This window comes from Apus apus, chromosome 3 (genome assembly GCF_020740795.1).
Source record: "Apus apus isolate bApuApu2 chromosome 3, bApuApu2.pri.cur, whole genome shotgun sequence".
Classification (NCBI taxonomy): Eukaryota; Metazoa; Chordata; class Aves; order Apodiformes; family Apodidae; genus Apus; species Apus apus.
The window spans coordinates 14,175,074-14,196,034 of NC_067284.1; the positions used below are offsets into that span (position 1 = coordinate 14,175,074).

General features: G+C 36.8%; 1 protein-coding gene across 2 annotated transcripts in view; it reads left to right on the forward strand.

Annotated features, from left to right (window-relative positions):
* The window catches only part of IBTK (inhibitor of Bruton tyrosine kinase), a 57,175-nt gene that overhangs the window by 8,163 nt on the left and 28,051 nt on the right, over window positions 1-20,961 (forward strand). For both annotated transcript variants that reach the window (XM_051613371.1, XM_051613372.1), the window contains exons 2-13: window positions 457-1,125; window positions 4,487-4,583; window positions 5,639-5,763; window positions 6,759-6,869; window positions 8,286-8,456; window positions 9,475-9,592; window positions 11,263-11,443; window positions 12,606-12,729; window positions 14,989-15,166; window positions 16,636-16,810; window positions 17,655-18,251; window positions 19,551-19,637. In XM_051613371.1, the coding sequence (XP_051469331.1) occupies window positions 802-1,125; window positions 4,487-4,583; window positions 5,639-5,763; window positions 6,759-6,869; window positions 8,286-8,456; window positions 9,475-9,592; window positions 11,263-11,443; window positions 12,606-12,729; window positions 14,989-15,166; window positions 16,636-16,810; window positions 17,655-18,251; window positions 19,551-19,637 (2,288 nt within the window). In that variant the 5' untranslated portion in view covers window positions 457-801. The remainder of the gene's footprint in view (window positions 1-456; window positions 1,126-4,486; window positions 4,584-5,638; window positions 5,764-6,758; window positions 6,870-8,285; window positions 8,457-9,474; window positions 9,593-11,262; window positions 11,444-12,605; window positions 12,730-14,988; window positions 15,167-16,635; window positions 16,811-17,654; window positions 18,252-19,550; window positions 19,638-20,961) is intronic.

Sequence of the window (20,961 nt, forward strand, 5' to 3'; positions counted from 1 at the left end):
CTGACAAAGCTTCTCTTAGCCAAGTGTACTCAACAGCTGTGGGGATTTTTTTTGTGGGTGTTTTTTGGGTGTTTTCTCAGTTTTTGGTTCAGTTTTTGCTTTCTGATCATGAAGTAACAATATAATTATACAGTAAACTCTCAGGATCCCAAGGACCCTAAAGCTGGGAAAGCAAACTTTTTTTTTCTTCAGTTCATTTTTTTTATCCAGTTCACCGTGTAGCCTTTAAGATTTATGTCAAAGAAGGGGAGGCAATGTCTTTGGAGGCTGGAGTGGGGAAGGGAGTCATGGCATTTTAAGCTGAATGCCTTGAGTGTCAGCTCAGATGGCATGGGGCAGGTCAGTTCATCCTTGCCACATTACTCCTGTACTTGCAAGTGCTACTTTGATATGCATTTAAATGGGAAAAATATTTATTTTTTTTTTACTAATCTGTTCTGGTTTGTTCTCTTTCAGGTCTCCCTTGCAATTATGGAGTTTTAGAAGAATAAGGTAGTGTGGAGGGGGAATCCCCCTCTCCACACTTGAGGTAGTTCACTTTTGGAATTTTCTATGGACAAGAATATTTGTTATATAAGATGGTGAAGTAAGACTTCTAAATATATATATTTATAAATATTTATTTGGATCAAGTGCCAAACATAACAGTACAAAGATTTCTTATGGCAGCTCAATAAAACTGGATTTACATCCTTGGAATTACAAGTTTTTTTAAGGCACTGTGTTATGTATGGCATTGGAGTGCCTTGAAACACTTAAGGGTTGTTTCCCTTAAGAAGAGGAGCAGCTTTAGGACTGAAGATGAGTTCTTTCATGCCAGACTGCACTTCAAAGTGTCAATCTCTACAGCATGCTTTGGATGTTATTTCTGTAGTAACCAGAGGAAGTGAAGGCCAGATCAAGGCCTTTCTCTCTTCTTACTGCTACAATGCTACAACTATTAAGGATGCCTTTGGTAGAAATGTTATACACCTTGCTTCGTCTTGTGGGAAAAAAGGTGTATTGGACTGGTTGGCTGAGACCAAAGGAGTAGATCTCTTGGCAAAAGACAAAGAATCTGGGTGGACAGCTTTGCACAGAAGTATATTTTACGGATACATTGATTGTGTTTTGTCACTACTGAAGGTGAGTTACTTGCAACTGTAGTTTTTCTTGGTATCTACAGTTTTTAGAGTTCTATTGGTTATGTGAAACTGAATTTTTAAACTTGACTGAAAGTCTCTTGAAGGTTGTTCTAATACTGTGTTTAGATCACAGTGCATTGATTTGCCTGAAAGTTGTCTCTGTCTTCATAATAGATGTCGGTCTTACCCCATGCAGAAATCAGGACTGAGTAAAAAATCTCTGATTAATTGTGGTCTTTGAAGACTGCTTTGTATGGATGATACCAGGGTCAGGATTTTAGAAATGGAGAGTGATCAGACTGAAGATACTATAAAAATAGACTCTTAGTAATTGTAGCAATTTGTGTTTTCAGAGGATATAAAATAATAAAAGCTTAAATGGAGTTACAATTAGAAATTAATCTTACATTTGAGGGATAAACAATTCAAGTTATGGAGCATTTTATTAAACAAATTCTTGTTTCATCCATGATTTAACCAGGGCTTTTGCTCAATCTCCCTCATTCCTTTCTTGCAATTGCTGTTTCTTACCTACCATTTAGCAAGTTGTATTTATTTTTTATTGCTCTTTTGTTCTCATTGTCCCTCATAGAGCAAAGGGAAGAACTACATATGGTTGAGATGTTTAGGGTCCCTTTAGCCACATGAGAAAATTATTTATGAAATATTTGTGAAAATGAGAGAACCATTTGGGGTTCAGGGTTACTTAAAATCAAAGCTTTTAAGGCAGAGAATTTTCCGTTTTGAGTTCAACAGTTTTAAGTTGCAGTGACTATCAATTTGTAAGCATTAAGCTCTGCTTTCAACAAGCAGTTTAAGGAAGATGGTTGTGGGTGCAGTAGTTCTTAATTCTTGAAGGTGTGATAACTGGTAAATATGGATTTCATGTGCTGTGCCCTTACACAATTAGAAGGTTTTCATTAAACTTCACAAAAGTAGGTGTTTGTGTGAGAGTGGCACATGATTTGATTGTCTAGAAAGCTGGAAATGTTGTATGTGATGTATGAGAAAGTATTCAGTACTCTAGCATGTGTGTGTATCTCTGTCTTTGATAATTACTTACTGGAGGCCTATACAGGTTTCCCTAGAAATATTTTAGTTTTCTGACAATTGCATAAAGGAGTGAGGTTTTCCTGACAGCTTGCTTTGCTGATGTTCCTCTTAGAAGCAGGAGGAAACAGCTCATGCACAGTGCTCTGCCGCCCAGTTCCTTAACTGAAGTCTCTCTGCTGTATTGCATCATAGAAAGAATATGTTCTTAAGGTATTACAACAACAATAGGAAGGGATTATAGAGTAGACTTGTGAAATAGCTGAGCTAGAAAGAGGTCTCTGAAGATTGTCAAGTCCAACCCCCATGCTCAAGCAAGGTCAGCTAGAACAGGTTCCCCTTGGTTCTTTGTGGTTGTATTTTGAATATTATCTCTATTTCAGTGTTTTAATACCAGTCCAGTAAAAATGAGGTTTAGGTTTAAGCATAATTTCTTATATTTCAATTTGTGCCAATTGCCACTTCTCCCGTCACTGGGTATCACTGAGATCCCCAACCCCTGCCTGAAATCAGGTATTTGTTATACATGTTAATAAGGACACTCCGTCCTACTCCCCTGCCCAAGCCTTCTCTAGGCTAACTATTCCAGCTCTCTCAGCCTCTCCTTGTATGTCAGATGCCTCAGTCATCTTTTTCACTATCTTTTGCTGGGCTTTCTTCTGTATGTCCATGCCTGTCTTGTACTGGGGAATCCAGACCTGAACCCATAATTCCAGCTGTGACTTGCCAGTGCTGAGCAGTGCCTGCTGGCAACACTCCCTCATGCAGCCCTCGAAGCTTTCACCATTCTTAGCTGCTTGTGGTCAACTGGTTGTCTACCAGGAGCCTCAGATCATTTTCTGCCAAGCTGCTTTCCAGTCATTTGGCCTCCATCTGTATTGGTACACTGAGCTAGTCCTCCCTAGGGCCAGAACTTGTGTTTCTTTTTGTTGAACTTCATGAGGTTTCCCTCAGCCCATTGCTTGAGCCTGTCGAGATCCCCCTGACTGAAAGCACAACTCTATGGCTTGTCAGCTGCTCTTCCTGGTCTTGTATCATCAGCTTTGCAGAGGGTGCACTTTTGTCCCGTCATCCAGGTCATTAGTGATGTTGTTAAACAGAACTGGCCCTGTATCTGCCCCTGGAATACTCAACTAGTGTGGGTTACAGACTCCTGTGACTGACAGAGGCAATCATGACATTATCAGTCTGTATCTAACTACAAGTTTTGCCACTTATCAAAGGGGTTTGTTTTTACAAATTCAGACCATGTGAATGTCACCACCGCCTTCTGCTAGTAAATTATGTATGAAGCTGCCAAAGAGAAGAATGTCCAGCTGCCTGTTAAATATTGAAAATAGGGTGGTTTTTCGGTCATACAGTGAATTAATATCAGCACTGTTCCTAGTAGTGTTGTCTTTATAATTTGGATAATGTATGTTTTCTTCTGGCTAGTGTTTTCCAAATGAGATTAAAGGTTTAAATCCCACCTGTAGATGTGGCTATTTATCCTTCTGTTGTGCTTTAATGGATTGTGCTGTCTTGATTTTTATATTTCATGTGTTTACGTCTGAAGTGTCAAATTTTGTAAGGTTTTCTTTTATATTAGCCGTGAGCTGTGGTACATTGGTACAGCTGTATTACCTGTTAGATTCTGCTTGAAGACATCTGCCCTTCTTCCCCTCAGTGGGCTGATTCATGCCACTTGAAACCAATGCTGGTGTAGAACTTGTTTGTATTGAGAAAATGGTATTTAGAGAGCATGTCTACGTCTCTCAGAGTTCCAAAGCAGTGACCTGTTGATGCATTGTGGCCCTGAAGCTTCTTTGCTGCTGTCTTGTCTGACTGTTCACATCCTCTTGCCCTTTCTCAGCAGCTGTGAACCACTGTTCCCTGCTTGTTTTCAAAGCCATAGTAGGTGGGGTTTTTTTATCTTCTCTAATTTTCAAAAGCTGATTCATAAAGATGCCAATATAAGAAAATGTGTTCTTCAAAGCAGGTAAATGCATTTTTGGTAAATACTTGCCCTTCAAGATGGCAGTGCTTTATCTTCAAGTGTGTTTCCTTTGTGTTTCCCTGATTATATCTAATTACTTAATCAATATTCATACAATAAAATCCCAGTTAAAAGATCAACATGATGAATATGTAGTTGAGCAAAACTGCACTGGTTTTATTCATATTTGCTTACAATTTATTTGAAAGAATCCAGTCTTATTTTATCAATATTAAACTTCAGCAAAAGATGTATTTAGCTTCTTAAGTGTTTATCTGGCATATTTAAAGCTGTGAAGTTTAATTTTAACTTCTGTTCTTCTCCTCCTCTCTTTTAGCATGGTGTTAGTCTCTATGTTCAGGATAAAGAAGGTTTAACAGCCTTGGATCTTGTGATGAAAGATAGGCCAATCCATGTTGTCTTCAAGAAAACTGGTAGGTAATCTAGTAGCTTAAATTGTATTTTACAAGGAGGCATGTTTCAACAATGTATTAATGTATGAACCAGTGTAGACAGTATTATCTGTTTCTAATTAGAACTGTATAAGTTAAGAGATACTTGAAGATGTGGAGTCACTGATCTCATAATACAGAAGGTGCAGAATCTTGGCACTAGACACAGGTTGCACACATGTAGCAAAAGTTAAGGTATAATGACTGACTTGTAGGTAAAACAAAAAAATAAAGATAACCCAAAGAGGTTGTGGAGACTTCAGTCTTGAGGATACTCAAAACCTGAGGGAACATGGTCCTGGGCAGCCTGCTGTAGCTGTTGCTGCTTGAGCAAAGGTGTTGGGCTGGATGATCTCCAGAGGTGCCTTTCTGTGATTTTTCTCTTTAATCTCAATTCAGTTTATCAGAGAGACTTCAGTGTCTCTGAATTTGATAGTTTACATCACTTCTGTGTCTTTTTTGAAAAGAGGGGTTGGGAAGATGTTTTTGAATCTTCAAAATATCTTTGGCAAGGTAGCTTGATATAAGCTAGTTGTACTAGCTTTAAATACCATTTCTCTGAATAGGAAGTGAGTAAGTAAGAATAACTACGAGCACACAATTTTTTCTTTGACAGGGGAGTAGTTTTTCTAGTGCTTTTTTTTTTTTTTATGCTGTTTTATACTTCTCTATCCCCTTTCTTTCTGCTGTTCTTCATGTCCCCAAGTTCAATCTTGTTGCACAGTGAAATTTGTTCTTTTCAGCTTGTTCCCAGTCTGTTTAAGTATTTTTGGTTGCACAGATTTCCTGCTGAGGAATGCTAGCATATTCTGCAACTGGAAAATGTTGAATGCAGAAGTAATGTTGATCATCATCTGTAGACTAGTGTTATAGCACTTTGTTATAGCACCTTATGTCTCATAAGAATAAAACTTTTTAAAGTTCAATTTTAGGTGAAAACCTCTTCTAAAGTAGAAAAAGCAGGATTTGATTTTCAAAGTCACTGTGCATGAGACTGGTAAAATTACAAGCTGCAGAGAGAATTTTTTCCATTGCAGATCCCATGGAAGTCTACACCTGGGGAAACAACATAAATTTTACTTTGGGTCATGGTGGCCAACAGGGTAAACATCATCCTGAACTGGTGGACCTTTTTCCTCGGAGTGGTGTGTACATCAAACAGGTATTCTCAAAGTATTACCCAGGCGTGTTTCACAGTGAACTTGGAGGGATATGTGTGTGTAGGAATAACTATCGAAGATGTTTTTTAAAAAAAAAAGTCTGGGGGTGTTCTGTTGTTTTTTTGTTTTTCCCTTCTTTTTCTTTCTTCCTAAGCATTTCTCAGCAAGCATTTTCCATTGATTTGGCAAAAGCATAGAGAAACTAAGGAGTACTAGAGTATTCCTGCTGCATTATGTTCTTGCTGCTTCATGTCCCCTCTCCCCCTCTGTCTCCATCACCCACAATTAAATAATGGTTCTCTCTTTTGGTGAGGAGGGTGTTTTTTTACATGGTTTACCTTGGATGTATGGCTTATATATAACTACATTCAAGGCATGATACTTCTGTAACTTGAGTTTCTGACCTCTTGTGTAGCTTCCATAATGAACTGAAGTGGGACAATGAATCTGATACATCATCACTTAAAATTCTTGTGTTAAAAGCATCAAGTGCTGTTAGGGACTCTTTCTGTAAAAGTTGTTTTGTCCCTAATAACTTCTTGGGACTTCAATTTAAGAATGTTTGAAAATTTTAAGTATAACTTGAGTAAACATTCAGGACATACTATGTGTGCTGCATGCTTAATATTGTGTTCTTCACCTTTTCTGAAACAGTGTCGTTGCCCTTAAAACTCAATCTTTTGAGCTTCTGCTAGTATGTAGGGCCATGCTTGAGCTTATTTTATTAAATACAAGCTGTAGGTCTCTTCAAATAGGTTAAGGCAGTGCAAAATACATTTCAAGCAAATATTTTTTGTTCCTTGTGACTTGATTTGGCAGTCTTGAATTTTAATAGTAGTATCTTTATGAATGGTCTTTAGTATCTTTAATACTAGATATTTTTTAAAGCTTAACTTCTTCACAAAGTACTTTTGGTGTGTGTTTTCAGATTATCCAAGACAATTAATTTGTCCTGTACTGCCTCCTCCCCACCACTTTTTTGCCCTTTTTCTTTCAGGTGGTACTTTGCGAATTCCACTCTGTGTTCCTTTCCCACAAAGGTCAAGTATATACATGTGGACATGGACAAGGAGGACGCTTGGGTCATGGTGATGAACAAACATGCCTGGTATGCTATCTTATGCTGTCTGGTGTAGTCTAGCATGATAATTCTTTTATTTCAAACAGCAGGTCTCAAAAATGAACTGGAGTTTATGTGAGTGTACTTCGAAAACCAGTTCACTGTTGATTTCAAACCAACCCCCTTGTTCTTCATGAAGTAACAGAAAAAACCCTATCCAGTACTACTAAGTCAGGTGGTAGAGAGTAGAAGGTGCATTTAAATATATTTTAATTTAAGATACCTAGATACAGCAGTCAAACTTCTGCATTATGGCTGAGTTGTTTTAAAGGTTTGCTGATCCCAGATGGATGGAAGCAAATGCTTTTTGGCTGGGCTGGCTTCTTTAAGAAGTTTGTAATGCCATCTGATGAGTGTCAAAGCTGGCACAAAGGAAACAGCAGTGCTGTAGAGCTGTAAGTGCTGTGAAAAGTGATGGTAAGGTTGCTTACTACTAGACTTTCACAGCTCATAAGTGAAAACTCTCATATCATTTTCATTTGAATAATACACTGTTGCAATATGGAAAGACTAAGATACAATGACAATGCAGTACTTAGACTTCAGTGTTTTATCCTGTGCTCACTACCTGGTAGTTTGCATTTAGTTAGCAGTACTTTTTTTTTTTTTAAATTTCTGATATAAAATATCTGGTAGAACTGGATATTATGTTGCTGGATGTTAAGAGTAAAGATGAGCTCAATTCTTAATGTTTTTTAAAGTTCATTTCTTTGAAATTACATTTTTTTTGCAAATGGCTGTTTTGAAATTAGGATGTTACCTAGTTGAATAGAGGGGAAGTCAAGTTAGAAGAGTTCTGAAAAATTATGAAGAGTTGAAGATACAGAACTTTCCTTACTCTGTGGAATTTTCTTAGGACTATCCTGTGTTTTGGAGGAAGGAAGAAATCTTTTTTTGCTCATGGTAATTTAAAAGAAAAAGCAAAAGAGGTAATAGTTTAAATTTGTCCATCTGTCCTGAAGATAGTTTCCAATGTAATTTTAGAGCAGGCAGTTTAAGAGTCATCTCCCCTGATAGCAGAGGCATGAAAGCAGTTCACCTTACTGCATCAGATATGGTAATTTAGATTAGACATCAGGAGGAAATTCTTCACCATGAGGGTAGTAAGGTGCTGGAATAGGTTGCCTGGGGAGGCTGCAGAAGCCCCTTCCCTAGAGGTGTTTAAGGCCAGGTGGATGAGGCCTGTGCAGCCTGGTCTAGTGGGAGGTGTCCTTGCTCATAGTAGGGAGGCTGGAACCTGATGATCTTTAAGGTCTCTTCCAACCTTAACTATCCTACGATTCTATAATGCATTCAAATGCATTTTCATCTGTAGTTCAACATTTGGTCATCACTTCCTATTGGTGTAACTTTAGTTTCTTAGCCACTTGTTAATATAAAACTTTTTTTTTTTCCCTTGTTCAGGTTCCAAGACTTGTGGAAGGCTTGGCTGGCCATCAGTGCTCCCAGATAGCTGCAGCTAAGGATCATACTGTTGTTTTAACAGAAGATGGATATGTTTACACATTTGGTTTAAATACTTTCCATCAATTGGGTATTCTTCCTCCTCCTTCTAACTGCAGTGTTCCTAGACAGGTAAAAATAACATATGTCAAAGCCCAGTTGTTTGTTTGTGTTTTTTTTAACAGAAAGTAAAATGTGAAGATTGTGGAAATAACTCCTAAACTTTTTCAAGTGCAATGAAGTTGAATGTGAGTTCAGATAAAACTTTGATTCTGTGTTACCGTAACTGTTCTGTAGCTGAAATAGCAAAAAAGTGATAGGTATGTCTTGAGAGGCATACTCTTTATTCCTTTCGAATCACTGGATGATGGATCTGGGGGTTAGGTGGTTGTGTCCTTCACTGGAAGCACTGGAATTGATTCTGGAGTCGTCATGCTTTGGGAAGAATAGCAACAGTGAACAAAGAGTGTGGGCATCAGCAACTTGACTATATTGCTGTGCTCAATTTCTAACGTATTCTAATTTATTTATTTATTTTAAGGATATAGGAGTTACTTTATCTTTTAATGAAAGGAAGCTTCATCAAGAGTAGAACCACATTGCACTACCAGTGTTAAAAAAGAAGGAAAGGTCAAAGTGCAGCAGGATAGTGGTTTTTTTGGTACCATGGGATGCTCTTCAGCAGTGTAATGATAACTGTGTATTCACAGTATTTGTTTTGATCTTGATAGCCTCCATCTGGAAAATCAAGTTAAATCTGAAGTGTGGAACTGGCAGCAGAGCATAGTTTAGGGTGTTAGGATTTATAAGCTGAAGCTTTTTAGCTGACAGTTTTGCAGCACCTGGGTTTTCTTTGGCTGTCTTATGTCCTCTGCAGTCTTGTTCAACATCTTATGTATGAAGACAGCCTAAGGAGATTGCATTCTGATTCTGATTAGATAATGCAAAAAGTTTACTCTTTTTGTCACTAGTGCAATAGAGCCACACTTGACAAACTTCTGAAATAATTCTGGTTTATTAGACTGTATGTGGATTGATGCCAATGATTCATTTTTAATGACTTTAGGAGCTGAATGTTGTCAGAAGTTTGTACATGTGAAATTCACCTGTTGCTGCTTAATACTAAGATGTACTTTGGATTTGTGCTTAGGTTCAGGCAAAAAACCTGAAAGGTAGAATGGTGATTGGAGTGGCTGCAGGCACATTCCATACAGTGCTATGGACTAAGGAAGCAGTGTATACCATGGGGCTGAATGGCGGCCAACTAGGTAAGGTAGAAGTGTTCTGAAAGTAAAACCCAGCCATTAAAAAGTGTCATTTGTACTTTTTTTTTTTTTAAACCAATCTGATTGCATAACCCCTTTGCACTTTTGAAGAATATTTTTCATTTCTGCCAGTCACTTTCACATTTTGAGATGATGGGAGCTAGTCAGACTTAGCTCTGTTATTTGGACTCTAATTCATTTGCCTTCATGTACCTTGTGTGGTCCTGCTACTGAAGACTTTAAAGAAGCAGAATGTTGCTGTTTGTGTTGCAAATTACTCCAAGCCATGCTTGTCTCCTCCCAACAGTCTGGCAAGTACTGCCCTTAATAAATTAGAAACTAGCATTCAGCTTTCCTGCCTACATCCTTCTTTCACCATGCACTGTACATGTGCTACTGTTAAATTTTTACATGCCAACTTTTTAAACTGAAATGCTTGCCCACATCTAGAAGTTTTTTCAGCAATGCCATTACCAGAATCTTCACATAACTCTCTATTAGAAGTCATGAAAGAACCTGATAAAAAATGTATCACCATCTGCTGAACTTCTTGATTTGTTGTATGAATGGGGTGTTTTAGTTGCTTTTGTCTTTCTTTTTTTAATAAACAGGTATTACAATATTGGTTTGGATTTCTGCAGTTCTGAATCTGTGTGCAAACAGGACTGTTAGCTAACTGGTACTTACAGTTAATCTGCATCAGTTCTAACATCAGGTTCAAACTTTTTTACGTTCCTATTTAGGATTGCAAAAAAACTTGTGAAAAAACTTGTATTTGTCAGAGAAATATCTTACTAATTAATATTTTTAATTGCTTTTTAGGGTTTTTTTACATGAACCTATCATATAAGTGTGGTTGCTTTTGTTGAGATTATTCTGCTATGGAGACAGTAATTGTATCTTCAGCAGTATAGTTGTGTCAGCTGGGCACTGTGATAGGCCTTTGGTAATAAACCTTGTTTCTTAAAGATGTTTGGGCATATGTCATATGTCAGGGTGGCTTCCAGCTTTAGAGGTACCTCTGCTGCTTGTTTCTGGATATTTGTACCCTAATCCACTCTGTGGTGCAGGCCTAAGTGCACACAGAGCTGAGTTATATTATTTATGAAATTCTTTGTGTTAGGTTTCTTGTTTCAGCAGAGCAGTAATGGCCTGACTTTTTTTTTAATATCTTTTCAGAGACCTTAGATTATAGCTCCAATGTTCTGTTCTTTCCATTAACTGCCTGCCTTCATGCATATGTGCACTTACATTAATTTGTATGACAAGCTTGTTTGGTATCTTCCAATGGCTGAAATAATCTATAGTTTATGTCAATGTGATTGTATTTCTAGTGTCTTGAGCTGTAATGTAATTAAATAAATGTTCTTTCTTTGAAATCAAAGGCAGTACCACTGCAGAGTCTAATTACATGAAATAGCTTTTTCTATAAAATATGCCTTACTTGATTTTTTGTGTACCAAATCTTGGATGTTTTCTGGTGTTTTTGATGAACTAACAAGTGTGATTAGTGGGTCTCTTATCTTTCTAGTTATTTTGAAGATGTATTATCTAATTACCTAAAAACTCTTTTAGAATGTAAAGGTTCTTCAAAGTAGTGTAGCAGAGCGTCCTTTAAATGCACAATATATGGAATGGCAAGTAATGGTTTTTGGGTATGTTGTATTTTTTAGGTTATCTGCTGGATCCTAATGGAGAAAAATGTGTAACTTCACCTCGCCAAGTTTCTGCCCTTCATCATAAAGATGTATCTCTGTCCTTGGTCTCTGCAAGTGATGGCGCTACAGTATGTGTTACTGAAAGAGGAGATATTTATTTACTTGCAGACTATCAGTGCAAAAAGATGGCTTCAAAGTATGTGTTACTTTTCTAATTTGTTGTGAAGATTTCACTGTAGTCTTATATTGGCAAGCTATTTGAAAGACTTTTGTGCATAGAGATAATACAGTGCTCCCCTGAGTTTTCTTAATTTGCATCTTTTTTGTTTATTTGTTGATTTCTTTTTGTTAGTAGATGAGGCTGAGGTGCCACTTGATGTTTATCAAATGTATTTGAAAAATCTGCATCATATTAAGAGGAAATATTTTGTGCCATAGTTTTAAAAATATTGGAACTGGGTTTATGTGTTCATCTATTAGCCTGAATTTGCATAAATGCACCTTGGTAGAGGTGTTTAAAATCTGCTGTTCTGTTTCATAATAGCAGGGGGTTGGACTCTTATGATCTCCAGAGGTCCCTTCCAACCCCTAACATTCTGTGATTCTGTGAAATGTGGATATAGTATGTTATAAAGGGTATTTGTTTTGCAAGAGGGACCTTATGACATCATCTGGTCCATATGCTAAAACCTATTGAAACTGGGCCCATGACTCATAAAGTTAGTAAATTATTTGATCCTACTGTGTCTTACTTAGTTTGCAATAACAGAGGAAATTAGCATTTTTCCCCAGTTAACTTCCAGTTAGCCTTTCAGCTTCACTTCAAATTCTAGCACTATTTATTGACATATTATAGCTTAATGATTATTTTACACTTTAATTTCTACGTGGTTGTAAGTGAAAGTGCTGGCACTTGGTGAAACTTAGTATCATGTATTGCACTCTTATACTAAGAAACTGACAAACTTCCATGATTTTGGTCAGGTGAAAACCAAAGCCCACCAAAAACCTGAGAAGAAGCCTGGGATCATTCTTTTGATACAAACAGCTAAATTAAATGTATACCATTATGACTTTTGTAATGTTGAAGATCAAATATACTGGAATTCCATGAAGAATCTGTGGATTTAATGTTACTTACTTAAAATCAAAGCAAAAATTGCAATCTATTAATAGTATTTTATTAGCAGTTATATTAGTAATACCAGTGGGACAACTAAATGTAAGTAACTTTTCAGTGTCACTACACCAACTATATTTTTTTTACTGCTTCTCTAAATGAAAAGGTAACCGTGTCTTAGAAGCAACATCAATACATAATGAAGAAATACTAATTGAATACTTTTGTGTTCTTTCAGACAGCTGAACCTTAAGAAAGTTCTTGTCTATGGGGGATATTTGGAATATAAGGTAGATACACAGCACCTTAAAGAAAATGAGGGTCAGAAGATTTGCATTCTAGCACTGGATGAAGCTGGAAGAGTAAGTCTTGTCTCCAGAAGTCGTAATTATATAGCAAGTTGCATACTGATTAAACAAACTTCAAACATAAGAAGTTGACAGGACAAAATCATGTGTAGAAAATAGTTCATTTTTGTAGAGCTGTCAGTGATTTTTAAATAATTTTTAAAGGGCTATGAGAAGACTATTGAAGTAATGTACAGTAGTTTGTTTTTAAGTCTGTGAACATCTAATGGATTTTCAATGAAGGTGTGAATTTATATACTTTTACATACGTAAGTGGCTATATAGGCTACAGGGTCTGTTTTTTTGAGGTTTGTTTTTTTTTTTTCTTCCCCAGCTATCTTCTCATCTCACCTATCCCGTCATCTTTGCACCCTTCAGAAATAGTCTCAGAAGTAGTATCTGGGCTACAGGTTCTAAAGCCTTTGCTGAAAAGCAGCTGTTCTATAGATGAGATGTCTCTTTTATTGTTGAAAAGTTGCAACTAGATCTGGTGAATGGCTTAGTATTTATAGTTAATTATAGATGCTGTGTGAACTTAGAACTAGAATGCTGTGGTGGATGTATTGTTTTCTACCCTTATTCTTTCATAGAGTAACAGTTTATAGGACCCTTCAAAAACGCAGCCTTTTTTAATCTTCTCACTGAGAGATCCAAACCTTCAGTGCCATCTAGTGGTGTGTACAAAAAGGTCTTGTTAGTGAAATGCTGCTGCCTTTAAAGAATCTTAAAAACTGAGCTTGTATATAAAAATGAAGAGCAGTGTGGGTATTTCCTTTTCTTTCCTTGCATTTGACTGAATTATGTTTTGAGATTATCTTATCTGTTTATTAGGTCATAAGTTGTCTCAGGCTTCATAAACTTCCAGTCCAGTGTTTGTTCATGTGAGGTTTAACCTCTAGCATCTGTAGCACTGGTAGTGCCCCTTCAACATCTTTGGGACACTGCTTTGTGTTCCTGCATCAGTGGAAATGTGTCAACCCATATTTTATTTCTTTCCGTGCTGAGTACTGGCAAATGCTGGGATCTTTAGTTCTTTTAAGCATTATAAATTATTGAGTAGGGACATGGAATGGGATCTTATTCTTCTGTTTCCTGAATCAGCACTTCCTGTCTGGCTGGATTGTACTTCCTTTAAGAGAGTACTGTTTAACCTAGACAAGAGAAGAATCAAGAGGGATCTTATCAATGTATGTAAATACTTGAAGGGAAGATGTAAAGAAGATAGAGCCAGGCTCTCTTCAGTGGTGCCCAGTGACAGAACCAAGTGGCAATGGGCACAAACTGAAACAAAGGAGGCTCTGAATATGAGGAAACATTTTTTTTCACTGTCAGTGTGACTGAGCACTAGCACAGGTTGCCTGTGGAGATTGTGTCATCTCCATCCCTGGAGATACTAAAAAGTTGTCTGCTCATGATCCTGATCAACCTGTTCTACATGGCACTGCTTGAGCAGGGGGTTGGACCTCCAGGGGTCTCTTTCAACTTCAACTATTCTGTGATTTTGTAGGGCTCGAGAGTGGGAAAAGAAAATGGGTTACTCCGATTCTTATGTCCCCATCTTATGTAGGTGTTAACAGATCTGTGCAGGTCCTTCAGTGGGCAAAAATGAAAGCCCAGCTTTGTCACCACTAATGCCACACCTGGGCTTTACCTCGCACAGGATTATTGCTTTGCACTCACTTTTGCAGACATGTACAGTATACATTTTTAGGGTCCTGCTGTGTATGCAGTTCCTCGCATTTCTGTTTAATGTTTTAAAGTTTGTGTGTGGTCATGATCACCACTTGTCTGGTGCAGAGAAACTTGAGATTTTTGTCACAGACTTGACAGGAAATTATTTACATTTTTGGTGTGTTAGCTTTGAATTTTGCCTGTTTTATGAGCAAACCAGTTGGACAAATCTAGAAATTAAGAATTAGATTAATCTTGTCTCTTGACTTGATGACACCTTTTGATGTCCTTGTTGAAATGTCAGTAAAAACTGTTGTACAGATGGCTGCTGTGAAGATGTTTGAATATTCAGAGAAACTTTTCAAATGCCCCTCATGGGCAGTGGACCTTGTCATGATAATAGATTGTTCCTGTCTTACGTGTTGTTTCTTTGTAATACATGCTAATAACACTTTAGGGTATAATTTTGAAGAATGTCTTTCTCCTTTTATATGCGACTTGGAGATGACATATTCTTGTGTTTAAAAAAAAGTAGTGTGTAATATGTAACTGCTTTTCTATGATATGAAGGTTTCCCCTTTCTCTGAAAAAATTGTATGATAGGTGTTTTGCTGGAAGTCATCTCACAACTCCATGAAGCCGTGTCGTTGGGTCTATGGCCGGCAAGTCTTCATGTCCGATGTTGCTTTAAATCGGAATGAAATCATGTTTGTCACACAGGATGGTGAAGCCTTTACGGGGAGGTGGCTGGAAGAAGGGAAAAAAGTATCAGAAAAGAAAGGTTAGTTGTGATTTCTTCATGTTTTTTAAATACTTCAACTCAACATAAAAGTTTAACTGAATCTTTACAGTCTCTAACACTACTATGTGGTGAGTTCATTCTTTTCTCAATGGCTTACAGTTGGTACCATTGACCACTACTGTTCTCTTTCCTTGCTAATACTAAGATTTACTTACCCTGCAGCCTTCAGTTAACCTTCAGATGGAGATATTCAGGAAGAAGAGTACTTCTGAAGATTAAGAGAAGCACAAGGGTTCAGTGTAACGGTGTAGTCATATAACAGATGACCAGTTCTGAGACTCACATTGAATAAAAGAAGGAATGTGTACTGCATTGCACTGCTAAATCTGTAAAACCGTATCACATTTCCAAGACCCTTATCTGGGCGTAATTCAAGGTTCAGAGCAATTTCCACCTGATTAACATTGCTCCTTGTTGTGAGCAGGTCCTGATGGATTGTTTTTCTGTGCGGCAGATACCTGTCTATAGGACAGGATTTTAGTGTAAACTGTCAGCTCTGTTCATGTAGGGATCTTAAAACTCTGTGGACAGAAACGGATTTCCTTCCAGCCTGGGAACTGCATAGCTTTATGTTGAAGCTCTACTTCCTTTGATACTGAGATTCCATCTTTAGTTTTATTAGTCAATTTTTTAATTCTTTCACAGCAAAAATCTTTCCTGTGTTGCTCAATCCAGAGTTTCATACTAGTTTTACTCTACTGCTACTTTCTTTTATTCTACACAACACGTAATAGTTCCCTCATTGCAGAGGTGTTTCCTTTTCATTCTGTTAATCCTAGTGCTGGCATGTGTCTGTAGGCACTGTCTTCTTTATGCTTATTGCTGTAGCTTTAGTATCTTCAAGGAAACTTCATAATTCAGATCTGTTGACTAGTTCAATGTCTAGCTGTTGTTCAACATTGGCTTGTAATGAATGAGAGCTTCTGTTTTTTGAAAGATGTTAATGAATGTGGTGAATGGTGTGCATGTATTCAATTATCCAGTTCTTGAAAAATAATCCAGTATTCAGAGAACATCACATTTTTTCCAAGAGTATTTTGTTAGTTTGGGTAAAGTTTAAACAGATATTTTAAGACTGAAGGCACCTGTATAATAACTTCTGTAACTTGTGTGACAGGAAAATGAGACAGTCTTGCACTGCTGTACACTGTTGCACACAGCTTGTTTTTTGAGGATGCGTTAAATGTTATAGGGAGTGTTCTCCATTATCTGAAGAAGTGGCAAAACACTTCTCAAGAAGTTCTGCATAAACCCTCTTATTTATGTACAGTCTCATTTTTAAAAGATCTTTTGGCATTTCAGTTAAGGATGCTGAAAACTTCAGCATAATTTAGTGACTACATCAATGGACTTAAAGAAGTCATAAATCTTGACTTTTTGTTATATCAGTTGGATTTTAATTAGCTGAACTTTTCTGTGGATTTTTAAAAATTATTTTTATTTTGCAGAACTTGTATCGAGCCTTCAGAATTCTTCATGTGACATGTCTTGTGGACATGATACAAACAGTGTGTATGAAAGAATTCGACTCCAGAAGCTTACTTTTGTCCACCGAGCTGTTAGCATTGCCACTGATCCTAATGGCAACAATTTTGCTGTTTTACAGTCAGATCCTAAAACAAGGTATATTTTAAATATCAACAACTGTTTGTTTGGGGTTTTTTTGTGCACAATTGCAATGAAATCGTTCTGCTTTTCAAAACCAATTTTGGCTCACACAGAAGCCACAGTAAATGTGGTTATCCGTACTGCTAGAGAATAGCACTTGTTAGTAAACAGCTGTGTTGAAGTTACCCAAAGACATCAGCTTGTATTTGCATAATTATTATAGATAGTGTTGATATTTTATCTGTAGTGTTTAAGGCAACCATTTGTGATGTATTTCTAAACATAATAGCTCAAAATAATGTAGAAATTCAGCCCTTCAGAAGTCACCAATAATCAGCTTTGAAATAAGTGATAAGTGGATTTTTTATTTGTTTGGAAAAAATGCTTAAAGTAGTTAATATGTAGAATACTGAACCACATTCCTTGCACTTTTATAATAGTTTTCAATATATATGATAAATAAGTAAATATTAGCACTTTTTTTCTGATTTCTTTGGATTGTAATTCAAAATACAGCAAACATTTCTTTGTGTTCTTGTGGGAAGAATGAGATAAGATTGTTCTGGTAATACATATTTACTGGCTACATTATGAAGACAAAATACTGTATTTGATAACCTGGAGCTAAACTTACATACATGAGCTGATCTTACATATGTGATTCGGTTGACTAAATACCACATTATTAGTTATTTTTGTAAAGGATAGGATGAAAAAAGTTGAGTAGTCCAGCAGTGTAAGAAAAAAAACCCAAACAAGCCAAACAGAAACAACCTTACCCTTTTCATTAAACATACTGTGTAAAATTTTATGGAGCTTGTAAATAGTGCGTTTGTTGATGGATTTCATTTTGTTGTAGTCTCTATGAAATTCCAAGTGTGTCATTATCAAGTTTTGGAAAGGATTTTGGCAAACTGTTAGATGAAACAGATGAAATGGACAGCATCCATGATGTGACTTTTCAGATTGGCACAAGAACCTATCCCTTGCACAAATACGTCTTGGCTGTACGCTCCGAGTTCTTCGGGAAGCTGTTTGTTTCCAGTGACAACCAGCTAGACACTCCAGACATCTACCGTAAAGATGAAGATGCTGTTGGGTGTGATCTTTATGTAATAGAGAAAGTTCATCCAGATCTGTTTGCATACCTTCTGCAGTTCATATACACTGATACTTGTGATCTTTTGACTCATGGTTATAAACCAAAAATCCTGCATAAAGGAAAATCAGAAGAGTATCAAGATACTTTGATTTCTAACCTGAGCAAAATGAGTTTTGATGAAAATGTTAATGGAAAGTCTGCATTTGAGATTTATAGAAATAATCAAGTGCAAGTTATAAATGAAAAACAAAAGAGCAAATCTAAAAAAGGCAAAGTTGCTGGTGAAGAAGCTAACCTCATAAAAATGTTGCAAAGTGCTGCAAAGAAGTTTGGACTCAGCAATTTAAGTGGAAGGTGGGTGAAAGGATATGAGTTTATATCCTGGTAAGCTCTTTACACACTGTTTATATGCAAGCTGTTCCTAATGTTGTTACTAAAGAAGAAGGCTAGTTGGGGTTTAAGTCTGCCTTTTTTGCTTGTTCTATTCTTTGTATGTGTACAAGTTTACAGCACACACCGTGTCATCTCTTAGCAAGGAACATCAGTTTGTTCTGATGCTCCTTGCTAAGAGAAAGCATGTGTGACCTTTTTGAATAACATCAGAAGCAGACTTTTGTAGCATGATTATGTACTTAAAGCTTATTTTTTCAATAGACTTCTGTATGTTGGAAGTGTGCTGTTGGCCCTTAGTGTGTCCTAGAACCTCCTGGACATTTGTATTTAAAGCATCTGTCCTGTGTATCTTTAGAGGCATGAGCTCTGTGAGACTTGACACCTCATGCAAATCATCTGACTTTCCCAAATGACTGTCATAAAACATAAGTACTTATTTTGTTAGATGATCTAATTGAGTTTTGGATTGAGGAATTTCTATGCTGTAGTTTGTAGCCTACCAGTTTTTTCTATAGACAACACATTTAGTGTAAAACAATACAAAGCAAAGTTGAATTATTGTTTAAGTGTTGCGTTTTTAATGTTATGTGGGAGAATTAATGGAACTGAGACCAAATGTCTCTGTAGAACTCTGTTACTCAGTTTTGGTGTGTTGTTGTTTGGTTTTTTTCTGCATTTGGCTTTTCCTGTCAATAGAGAGAATGAGCTTTTTCAGGGCAATTTTCTTCACTGTATTTGTCAATCACTAAAATTAACCAGCAAAGGTGTGATGCTGCTGCTAAAACTGTGTTAAAGATCTTCCCCTTTGAAAGTTGATTGCTCTGTTATTCACCAGCACCACTCCTGTGTCTTTACCAACCTATTCACAAATTTCCTTGATGAATTAGGGTGTTAAAGAAGCCTTTACTGAAACAGGCATCTCTTTCAAACCACTGTCTTTGCTCAGGTAACTGACTGGTATATGTAACTTCTAGATTTTTTACCCTATAGTGCTGGATTTTTGGCCTTAGGTATAGCAGTTTAGCTTTCATCTAAGATAATAAATAGGTAACTAAGAATGTCGGTTATGTTTCAAATCTGCAGTGAAGACTTTAAAATAAATAAAATAGCTGGACCCTTCTAGTTTTCAGCAATGGTTTTGATCCTTTTTCTTATTCACAAAAAGAGGCCACTGAAGTGCTGTTACTTTGGGAAACTGATCTTAATTGTTTACACTGTATTCTAATTGAATTACTTACTGCTAGTGTTAATCCTTTGCAGGTTGGATGGAGTCAGGTTAGAAAATGGAAAAATTAATGTTATCAACAAGAAGAGTGGGAACAAACTGAAATTAAATCAGAAGATATGGTAAATTTTTAAAATCAAGCTTCCCCTACCCCCACCATCTTCCTTTTATGTTATCTCGTTATGTGCTACGTGTAGGCTAAGGTTGATCAGCTGTATTATAACTTCTGGTATACACTTGTCTCTTTGACAGTAACCCTTGTTTGGAAGTTCTATGTAGATGCTTATAGCCTCATCTATGAATTAATAATCTGGGATACATGATGTATGGTATATCTTTGCTTCTTTTTACTGTACATTAATGTGTTCTGTGGATTAACTGTGTCAGACAGTACTGATGCCAGGAGAAATGTTGTGGGTAATTCAGTCAAAAGCAGTTAGACTTTTGAAAATATATGCAAATATGTTTGCTGTGGCAGTAAGATGACACAGATTGGTAATAAGCAAATTTATGTTTTTTCTAATTAAGAAAATCTTCAAAGCATCTTTCAATTAAAAATTCCTTATGCTTTTATCAATGCAATGTTTCTTTTCTAATTTGGGTTATTTATACCCAAAGGCTTGAACATTTACATATTAAAAGCTACATTGCATAGAAGTAGCTTTTTCACAAAATTTGAATTACTTTAATCTTAAAATGCATTGTTAAAGCTTATAGTAGCTACTAATGTAAAAGAAATAAAGAACATAAACCATTTAAGATTGACTGAAATGCATAATACACGGAGGTCATAGAGAAAAGTCCAGAGAAGAGCAGCAAAGATGAGGTCTGGAGCACCTGTTCTACAAGTACAGGCTGAGAGAATTAGGGCTGTTCAGCCTGGAGAAGAGAAGTTTCAGGGGGTACCTTATAGTGGCCTTCCAGTACCTGAAGGGGCTACAGGAAAGCTGGGGAGGGACTTTTTACAAGAGCATGTAGTGACAGGACAAGGGGTAATGGTTTTAAGCTGCAAGAGGGGAGATTTAGGTTAGACATCAGGAGGAAATTCTTTATTGTGAGGGTGGTGAAACACTGGAACAGGTTGCCCAGGGAAGTTGTGGGTGCTCCCTCACTAAAAGTGTTCAAGACCAGGTTGGATGGGGCTCTGAGCAATGTGATCTAGTGGGAGGTGTTCCTGCCCATGTAGGGGGTTGCAACTAGATGATCTTTAAGGTCTCTTCCATTTCAAACCATTCTGTGATACTTAATTTGTTTAGTCATAGCATTTAGATACAGCAATTGACTGTGTTTTGGAGGAAATACTTCAGAAAGAGTTTTGAGAGCTAAATTTTGGACTACAGATTTCTCTCTTGAAGCTATTTGTGGCTGTATTTTTAGGTTAATTTTATATTTTATTATTAATGTTCAGGTGTGTTTTATTTTAAGGCATAAATCCTAACTTTCATA